At 44.3% G+C, this 10261-nt stretch overlaps 3 protein-coding genes across 3 annotated transcripts in view; 1 reads left to right on the plus strand and 2 right to left on the minus strand.

Moving 5' to 3' along the window:
- The window catches only part of F4817DRAFT_336292 (MFS general substrate transporter), a 3233-nt gene extending 2110 nt beyond the window's left edge, over positions 1-1123 (minus strand). Inside the window, exons 1-2 of the mRNA XM_049303127.1 lie at positions 580-1123; positions 166-482 (exon numbers count right to left, since the gene is read on the minus strand). Of these exons, the coding sequence (XP_049159647.1) occupies positions 166-482; positions 580-646 (384 nt within the window). The 5' untranslated portion in view covers positions 647-1123. The remainder of the gene's footprint in view (positions 1-165; positions 483-579) is intronic.
- A 486-nt stretch (positions 1124-1609) lies between these two features.
- F4817DRAFT_358443 (uncharacterized protein) lies at positions 1610-7102 on the minus strand (the record flags this gene model as incomplete). The annotated part of the gene is made up of 11 exons (XM_049306028.1): positions 1610-1679; positions 1776-2925; positions 2976-3148; positions 3212-3552; positions 3627-3902; positions 3936-4243; positions 5119-5326; positions 5378-5551; positions 5604-6750; positions 6801-6888; positions 6946-7102. The coding sequence occupies 11 exons, from the start codon at positions 7100-7102 to the stop codon at positions 1610-1612; spliced, it is 4092 nt and encodes a 1363-aa protein (XP_049159648.1).
- Positions 7103-9142: 2040 nt separating this feature from the next.
- Positions 9143-9939, plus strand: F4817DRAFT_315455 (uncharacterized protein; the record flags this gene model as incomplete). The annotated part of the gene is made up of 2 exons (XM_049300544.1): positions 9143-9267; positions 9711-9939. 2 exons carry the CDS (start codon positions 9143-9145, stop codon positions 9937-9939), a joined length of 354 nt encoding a protein of 117 aa, XP_049159649.1.
- Between the last annotated feature and the right edge of the window lie 322 nt (positions 9940-10261).

The raw sequence follows: 10261 nt of genomic DNA on the forward strand, positions 1-10261 counted from the left end.
AATATTTTTTTTTTTTTTAATTTTTTTTAAATTAATTATAAAAAAAAACAAAAAAAAATTTTTTTTTTTTTAATAATACTTTGAATAATAAAAAAAAATAAAAAAATATTAAAAAAAAAAAAAAAAAAAAAAAAAAAAAAAAAAAAAGATCAAAGCTTCACTTACGGCAACATTACCATTTAAAGCCCCGCCGATAAATCTAGCCAATAGCGCCACCCAGTACTCGGTCGCTAGGCCGAAAATGAGACTCGAAATGGCCACGCCGCCGAGCCCGAAGAGCACGACCGGCTTTCTCCCGTATTTGTCCGAGAGCGCGCCCCAGCCAATGGCCGTCAGGGCCTCGGCGACGGCATACGCCGAGACCAGGAGGCCGGCGTAGAAGGACGCGTCGGTGTCGTCGCCGCCGTGGAGGTCCTGCACCATCACGTACGTGTACGCGAGGATGGAGTTGAACGCGATTGGCTCCGAGAAGCGACATATTGCTGTTGGGTTGCGACCGGTCAGGATATAAATAAAAGTCGGACGCTGAAGGGATTGTTTGGTAGGTAGGTAGGTAGGTAGGTAGGTTGGGTTACGCACCAAGGATAGTGAGCTGCTTGGTAGGAAAGGCATGTGAAGACGAATCCTGCACCCTATCCGAAGTCATGGTTTGTTTAGTCTAGGTAGTTAGTCTGATCTAGACTCTTTGCTGCTTGCTTGCTTGCTGCTAGCCGCGATCGATGATATCCAATTAGACACCAAGACTCGGCTCAGCTCTGGTCTAAAACCTCCGAGGGGGATTTTCTTCTTCTAACTACTACCTCTCTAGTAGATCAGATCCTGTCGTTGGAGAAGATTGCTGATCGCACCCAGCTTGAAGAAGGTAGCTTAGGAGGTAGGTATGTGTGTGTTTTTTGTTTCCGCTGCTTGTGCGGGGAAGAATGGCGCTTGCGAGGTCGGCCTGGGGGGACCGCTTCGTCGATCACTGACTGATTCTTTGGAGTTTACTCGGCAGAACATCCTTGCAATATATTTGACTGCTGTAAATTGGATGTGAACTTGCTATGTCACGCTGATGAGAGATAATGGTGTGGACCTTATTAAGTTGAGTAGCGAGTAAACGGTCAGATGTGATAGTGAGAAGCTCAAGTTATAGAGTAGGCTGCCTCTCATTTGAGTACAAGTTCATATACGAGATTATATTGATAAATGAGTTTCAGGCCCGTGCACCGCTTTGTGTCAGCTACCCCTTTTATTTTCAGCAGCCAACGTATTAGCGGTAAAGTCATGAGCTTCACGTTCGCATTATGTCTTTTTTGTGTGTGTGTGATAATATAATGCCATGAGCGAAGCTATATAAGTACCGTATATATCATGCCTTCTACCCAGGCCAAATGGGTAATACAGTATCACCCCTATTATTTACATCAGTGTTCATACAGCTGCGACTCATCAGCCAGGTTAAGTAGAAAATACCTAACCAGTGTGAGAAAGTCGCGTAAATCATATACCGCCTATAATATCACGACAAGACCCTATTATACAGAGTATTAAAACGTGGCTTCGACGTCACAACCGGTGGTGCCATCCCTTGTACCCACTCCCCCTTTTCCGGGTATCGTTGGACGTATCATTGGACAAGCGGACCAATGACGATATCCTTTACAGGACTTAAGACAGTCTTGACATCGACATTATCCCTATAAGAATTTCATAGTTAGCTTTTTCTACTAGTTACTGTTTAAAACTTTCTTAACCTAGTAGGTACCTAATACAGCTGAAGCGGTATGTCTTACCAGTTATCGTCCCTACCGAAACTGTCCAAATGATCGAGATATGCTTTCCCATTCGCACTATCACCAAACCGCACAAAGTGGAATGAGATGTGATTTTTATCCAATTTCCGCTCCTGTAGTACCTTGTTTAGCCGCCCTATCGGCCGTTCGACGCGGTATGCGACCTCTTGGTCGTCGCCCCAGTCGCCGTCCGTAAAAACGTATATGCTCGTCGGTTTCTTGGCGAAGAAGTTGAAATTCATGCCTAATTTCCGTATCGGTAAGTGAGGGATGAGCACAATATCGACGAGTTGCCCGAACCCAAGCTCGATTAGCCCGGGCTCGCGGCGGTAGCTGTGGTGCGCCACTATGTCGGTTAACTTTTTGATTCGCCGCCTGCGGTGTAGGCACTTTGGGTCGGATGCGAAGGAAAACTCTACATCGTGTCCTTCTAATTCCCTAACTAGATGGAGAAGCGCGAGGGATGTCTTCTCGACTGATTGCGCGTGTTTCTCCATAGTTGTGGAATCGTCGAAGAAGAAGATGTGATGTCGGCCGGGTACGTTACTCTTGAGGTCGTCCACAAGCTCGTTAATCTCTATATCGATAGCTTCCCGAGGTTTTCTTGCAATAAAGCCAGAGGTAGATTGTAATTTCGCGATGTGCTCTCCTAGCGCCGTGAGACATAGACCTCGTTCGTGCTCCATCGGCAATAAATCTGAAGGTAGTGTATCAAGTGCTGGGCGCTGACTTTGATCATTTGGGATGTCGAAAATCTCATTGAACAGAGTCTTTAGTTGCTTGGCATTGTAGCGGTTATTGGCGTTGGGTAGCAGCATGTGCTTCTCGATCATGTCGATGACACGGGGTGTGATACTATCTCCGACGGATTGACAATGATCGCGAATGCTTGTATGCATTTCGTCAACCACAGGCAAGCGGCCTACACCATCGTGGAAACAGGCCTCGTAATCACTTCCGCGGAATGCTTTAATAGTCTGGTGATAGTCTCTCCGTTGTTCGTTGTACTTGGCTTTCTCCCTGGGGCCCCCCTTTACCCATGCGCAAGCATCGCTCAAGACAGCACCGAAGGAGAATATGTCGGCTTTGGTGTTAATCATGTTTGGAGCGTTCTCCCGATAGGAGGATGTATGACTGCATTCAGGTGAACCTACCCCTCGTTAGGACATGAGGAGAGAACGTGGCCTGAGGAGGACGTACTGTATAGTTGGTTTCCAAGGTTATCTAGACCCATTGCCTCACTGCTGTTTGCCTTGGACTTTCTGACATGCGTGAATAGTCCGAAATCTGCAATCTTGGGGATGAAGTCATAGCGCGACCCTGAGCGACCCTTGAAAAGCAAGATATTATCGGGTTTGATATCTTCGTGAATCCTAGAGAGATCATTTCAATTAGTTGATATAAACTTCATTCGATACAAATCAAGGGAGTAATACCCATTGACACCATCTTCGTCAACGTTCATCATCAAGTGATGGATGCGGCCCAGTCCCTCAAGGCATTGTGGTATTAAGCTCTTCCAGAACTCTTCAATTTCGGTACCTTTCGGGGCACGTTCCCTGAACAGAGCAGCCAGGTCTCCTCTATCAGCATGCTCGAGTATGATGTTGTACGTGCCATTTAGCTGGAAAGATCCATAGTAGGCAATGATGTTCGAAGAGGGTGAGGTTTTAAGCATTCGTAGCGCCTTGACTTCGTTGATATACAGCTTCTCGAACTTATGACTATGATACGTCTTCAGTACGAATATGTCCTGATTGGGTCGACCGTGTTGATCCTAGATTGAAACCGAATGAAATGTAAGTTATGTGAAGTTTGACAAATTTAAGGAATTTTATTATTGGTAAATACCCTCGGTGCAAGTGAATTACACGAATCGTCAATCTTTATCATCTGGACGACCGCTGCGTCTCCTTGGGAGATTTGAGACACCTTTTCAATAGGTAACACGATATCATCGTCGAGGCAATGATCGTCTAATTGAGCATCGCTAAAAATGAAGGGGAAGAAGGTCCATTGATGTTTAGAGAATTTTCCAAATAACCTAGCGTAAATGGGACCTGTTGGCCATTCCGCTGGATGTTGCTTCAATGGCAACTTAGCATCATTTAGGTTATGCCTGGTAAACTCTTGTAAGTGGCTAACAGCGTCGCAGTATACGAGAATCGAGAAGATGCGGATATAATGGTTGCGTATATTCTCGATATTGAAAGTAAGGTTGCCCCTGAACGCCTTTAGGACAGTGTTTACCCGAGCTTTGGTCCAGTAGTCACGTAGGACCTCGAATGGAATGAAGCTCGTATCGTTGTCGAAGGCATCCAATCCGACGAATCGTCTTTTCTTTTTGTCTATATGCGTGCAGAAGTCGGTAAATGGCGCTGGGTCTAGGTAAGGCTCGTCATTGGTAACACCTTTTGTTACCTTCTTCCGGGCGCCGTGGCCCTTCTTACCTCGCCCCATGAATATACCTAGTTTCTAGAAGGGAGGCCAAGGTGACGGCGGCCGTGAGTAGGTAATTGGAGTAAATATACAATTCTCCTAATACGGGGTAAATTAAGTGCATAGAGAGCTCAGCAGAAACTACACGAGAAGAATCAAGCGACTAATAGTTGAAATAAATATAAGAAATTTATAGGTGAGTAAGACAGGCACTACAATACATGTCGGTCACCGAGTGCAAGAAGCAAACACCGATCGACTATTACCAGCAGGCATACAGCTAGGCAGCAGGTCAGGTCATAGTCGCTCGCTCTCCTTCTTGGAGAGCCTAGCTCTGGAATCACGCTTTTCGCTAAAAGAACGATGAGACTAACGTATATTTCCCAACACTAGCTAGGTAGCCGTCGCCTAACAAGGCTATGTTTCGTTTGTTTTCAATTGTCAGCAAGGTCGCGAACCACCCTGCAATGAGACAAGTAGAGGAACAAGCTGAACGGAGAACCCCGCCTTGGGAATTAGTTATTTCGATTTGGGGGCTACGGTTCTTTCGCGCGGACCCCAATAATCATATTACTGTATAGGATAGCTTTTAAGGCGCTTGATAGACCTAAGCAGTAATTCATGGTCTATTCCTATATGTCATTTTATGGCTATATGCGTCTCTCCTGCATGCCGGCAGTCTCCTTTTAGTATACACCATAAATTATCGCACCACTTAACATAAGCCCATACCATAGTAGAATATGTTAAGGAGACAGTTCATAATATACGTTAAGTACATTTAATATGCTTAGCATCATATCCTGCCCCGTATAGGGGTATCATGTAATCCCATCCTACACGATATGTATAATACTACAAAAATTACTTTATAAATTCCTTTCCTCATCCATAGTAGATCGACCTTCTGCCAAGGGTAGTAATGGGTTCTGCTTTGCTTGCTGTCTTTTCCGCCTCATATAAACAAATAATAAAAACCAAGAGATCAATATAATGGCCATCATGGGTATGGATACAGAGAAAAACAGTTTCAGAGCGTCTTTCCGGATGACCCAGTCCGAGCCAAGAGACCCATCATCGTCCCAGTGGAATACGCCGCTGCTGAATAGGGTCTGTCTTAAGGTTAGAAATCGCTGATTAAACTGTGGGATCCTAGTCCGTACAGCTATAAAAGTCCCCGGGAGGAAGATAAGCGTAAATATTGTAATTACGTGCATCGACAACGTCTCCTGTTCGGTTCGGACCGCGATATCTTCCATTCGATCCGAGGATATCTTTGCGCTACTTGCGAAGTACTCGGATACCTTCTCGCTCTTATACTGCAAGAGTGTGGTGAACTTATTGCTACGTTAGCCTCGTGCATAAGGACATTTGACGTATTTAACGTACCATCGTTTTGTCATTTTCCAGTGCTTGGGATAATACCTGTAAGCGACGATAGTGTATGTCGAGCTCCCTTTTTGTATTTCGTATTTTAGCGAAGAAAGCAGCCAGGTCGTTATCGCAAAGGCCTTTCTTCATGTATGTCGTGAATCCGTATGACTTAATAACCGAGTGGTAATGTTCTTCGATCGCTCCAAGTACCCCTTTATTCTGTTCAAGGACTACTAATGATCTCTCTAGCTCTATAGACAATTGACTCATGTTCTGATATTTCTGGAAAGAAAACTCCTTTTCGAGATCGGAAAGTTTATTGCGTTCTTCTTCATCTTCTTCCTCTTGTAATTCCGGCGTGTCTTCAACCCCTTTTTCTGCTGTGTTTTCCTCATCATTAGGGGGTGGTCTGCTCTCAAGTCCGGAAAATCGCCGGATGGCTTTGATTAGGTTGGATGAGGACTGACGAAACGTCCATCGCTTGGTACTACTAAATATACCCGTCGATGGACTTTGCGGACCAAAGGTATTAGTGTTTCGTGGCGTATGCGCTGTCTCGATCTCCGTTGGTCTGGTCACTTCATCAACTGGCGCTGTCTTCCCCTCGATAGAATTGGCATTAACCGCGTCGTCAAGGTATTCAATGTATTCGGCCCAATTTTCAGAGCACCAATCAATCATGATCATATGTACCTCAAGGGCAGCGATGAATGATGTTTCGGGGTTATTAATAGCCGTAGCCTTCAGGCGTCTTTGGTGCTCCGTGGCGGACAAGATGCGCGTCACCATAATTCCGTTCCCTTTAAGGATAATCCAAAGACTCCGGCCATTGGTAACATCAAACGAGTAATAGAGGGCAACTTGGCGTAAGGGCCATTGATTCTTTTCGATAGGATCGCCAGCTCGCTCCACAGATAGGAGGTTGAAAGCATGTTGAATTTGTACTCCGGATCTTCTAAGCTGTGGTATTGCAAACTCTGAACTATTATCTTCAAGATAATCTTCGTGTCTGAATATCGCATGTGCCACAGGCCGTTCGCGGGTAGAGAAAGTTAAGACGAAATCCAAAAAGGATGGCATTACTTGATAGTATGTAAGTAAAAGCAAGAGTTGATCCTTGCTGCACCCTAACGCCCCTCGAGCCGATTTGGACTGAAGGAATCTATCCGCGCATTAGCCACAAGTGCCAACTGTACATTCGAATCCACTTACATCATTCGCCAAAGGGGTGCGCCATCTTCTTCGTCGATATAGCTGCTAAGTTGATCAACCGCGTCGGGGGACTTTAACTTATGAAACGCTACCCATTCGTTAATATTTGTCTTCAAAACTATCTGAGCCATAGACAGTGACACACCATTGCCGTTTTCATATAGTTCGATGAAACCTACTGAACGATATGTAGGATGAAATACCCCTCTAGTATTGAGCTTGGCGCGGTAAGACTCAAGCGTGTGATAATACGCTTCTGTTCGGACAAGATTTGTAGGATACTCTAGATATTCCGGCGCCATGGTTAATTGAAACAGTCTACGTATAATAAAATACACCGTGCTTTGTTTAAATAAATAAAAATACCTAGTAGAAGTGTTGTCATGGATTAGGGAGGTGTAGGGGTCTGGGCGAGCCATATAAAAGGAGTATCCAACTTGGGGATCGGTACCCTCCCTGTACCACTTGAGAAATGACAGGCTTAGATGCTCGCGAAGGGGCCAATTGAATAGCACAATTTATGTTATTCCAGTTTACTTTCAGCTTAGATAATCTATTTTCACATGCGAGGCGCTTTTCATAAGTTCCTCTTTACCATTCAAGTGCTCCGCCTCTTCAAATAATGCACAAGACAATCAATTACCATATGTTATCGTCGTCCCTCGAATAACGAAGTTGCTCGTATATATGCTCTTTTTCTTCCTGCAGACCTTCATGAGTAAGGTACCTAATGTTAGACGTCATGATTCGACAACGTACTGGAGTGAGCTTTCGTGGAATCTTAAACCAATAAACTGCTTCACCTTCAGCTGAAGCCTATTCTGTCTAATCAGCTCGAACTCTTATTCAGGCGGCCTCTCACGTATCAATAATAGTATCTTACATGAACCGAGATGTCTCTATTAAACAATCTTTTTAAGTAAAGTCTCAGATCTTCCGGCCGGAGGCGATACGTCGATACTGTGTCTTTCACAGCCATGATTTGGTGGGCTGTATGCGATCTGAAGGGCGAAGTAACAAAATTGGCAGTGTTCCGCCCCCTAAATCTGCCTTACAATACCACACTGCTAACCTACCTTATAAAGACAAATCTCACATGAGGCTCTTCTGCACACCATTCTATCATTAGGAATAGGACTCGAGTGTGGAGCACCATAATCTCACAACCCCTCATCGGAATAGGTACTGTAATAAAAGTAATTGGTCGGATGCAGGTAATACAGTCTTACACGCACGAAGATATAGTACCACACCAAATCTCCGCCAATAAAAGAGATATCATTCGAACAGGATGTATAAGCTTACAAAACGGCAAGACTTATCACGTACAACCGTAGGATCTGGAGAACTCGGGATCCCGTCTGCTCTCTCATAGATAAGGCAGATATTAGACTCTTATTGAGGGCAGACCGGACGCATCCCCCTTCGCCTTCTCGTACCTGCACCCGTCTACCCCCCGGGAGGCTCAGCGGGGCGCGCGTAGCGGGCTGCGCATGGTACAGCCCTAGGCCCAACCGGCTCGTCTTATGATGGCCGGGGCCTTCTTGCCCCCCTTCCCTTCTCCCCCTTCACCACTCCTTTGCGCAGCTTCTCTTACTTTGCGTATGTTAGAATTCGATGGACTGCCTCCTCGTGTCAACGGCCCAGCAGCCCTTTCTTACCACGTAAATGTTGCTCCGGCAATGTGTGTCCGATGTATCGCCTTCTCCATTGACTGATTCCAATTCTCCTCGTTCCTAGAACCACAATACATTAATGCCGGCGTAATATATAAGATACACCTCGACAATATTGATGACTTCTCCACCAAGACCATCAACGGGGAAAGTTTGTGACCTTCCTAGTTTGCGACAGGCAGCTGGAATCTTCTTGGAATTGTGATGGAACTCGATACTGCGTAGCGTGCCTTGATTAATAACTGAAATCCCAATCAAGTGACGGAAATATATCCCTTAAGTCTCCAAACATTGCCCAACAAAGTGGCTAATACCTAGGTAAATACCTGTCATAGAAGTGTCTCTTGCGAAAAGGTAAGGTACCTGTTATCGTTCAATATAGATCCGTCTCTGGAATCCTATGATACCCAATGGATTTCATTCTTCTGTAGCCTACGTGCTAGTAAACAGAATTCTCCTTGCAATCGCCAAGCCAACCATCTTGCGACTCTTTAATGTCTAAGGTACCTAACTAGGGGCTTTTAGTTATGAGTCAAACATCTAAAGGCCTTATCCTCTCTCAAATTCGCACAACTTATCCGCTTGGACAACTGCTCTTTCGCAATCTCTATCTCATTGCACCCTTCATGAGGATCTCTCACATCAGCCTCACATCTAGAAAGCGATATGGCAACCCAAGATGTCGTACCATCTTGTCCAAGTGCTCAACTTAAGACGCCGAAGGGTACTCGCGATTGGGCTGGTAAAGACCTGCTCCGGCGTGACTATGTCTTGTACAAAACTCTAGCTCTGTAAAATTTACTCTTCTGCTAATTATCAAAAGCCAGACGATAAGTGATGTTTTCAAGCGCCACGGCGGCATTCCTTTGGACACACCCGTCTTCGAACGGAGAGATGTCCTATCAGAAAAAATACGGCGAGGATTCACATCTTATATACGATCTAGATGACCAAGGCGGGGAGCTTTGCTTTTTGCGATAGGATCTCACGGTTCCGTTTGCCCGTTGGCTAGCTATAAACACCAATGCCAAGCAAGTTAAGCGTTACCAAATCGCCAAAGTGTACCGGCGAGACCAACCAGCGATTTCCCGTGGTAGACTTTGTGAGTTCTATTAATGGGACTTCGACATTGCTGGCGTTTACGACCCGATGATTCCCGACGCTGAAATTTTGCGTATTGTTGCTGAGGTATTACGACCCTCGAACTCGACATCACTATAAAACTGAACCACAGGCGTATGTTGGACGGCTTGTTTACGGTTGTCGGTGTTCCTAAAGAAAAGATACGCAGTATTAGCTCTGCGGTAGACAAGCTCGATAAAGCAACATGGGACGAGGTAAAGAGAGAAATGGTTGAGGATAAAGGTCTTTCGGACGAGGTCGCGAACCGAATTGGCGGATATGTCAGGCGCAGCGGCAGCATGCGTGAAATAATCGACGTTCTCAAGGCTAACTTAGTGTAATAAGGGCTGTAAAAGGCTTGGAATATAATCAGGATTACTAATAATTTTCTAAGGTTTTAAGGTCTTTAGTTCTTCCCTTTTTTCCAAGAAAAAATTTTAACTTATTTGTAAATAATTTAAAATATGTATTTTTTGGTTTAGTTAAATTTTTATCGATATGTTAACTTTGCTTGTATATAATTACATAGTTATATAATATTTTTTATTTAATAAATTTTAAAATAATTATTTTATATTTTTTGTTAATTATTTTCTTTAACCAATAATTTTTTAATATTATTATTTGTATAATATTATTTTTTTTTTTTTAAGTTTATTTTTA

Source organism: Daldinia loculata, assembly GCF_022478755.1.
Source record: "Daldinia loculata strain CBS 113971 unplaced genomic scaffold F4817scaffold_21, whole genome shotgun sequence".
In the NCBI taxonomy this organism is placed as follows: Eukaryota; Fungi; Ascomycota; class Sordariomycetes; order Xylariales; family Hypoxylaceae; genus Daldinia; species Daldinia loculata.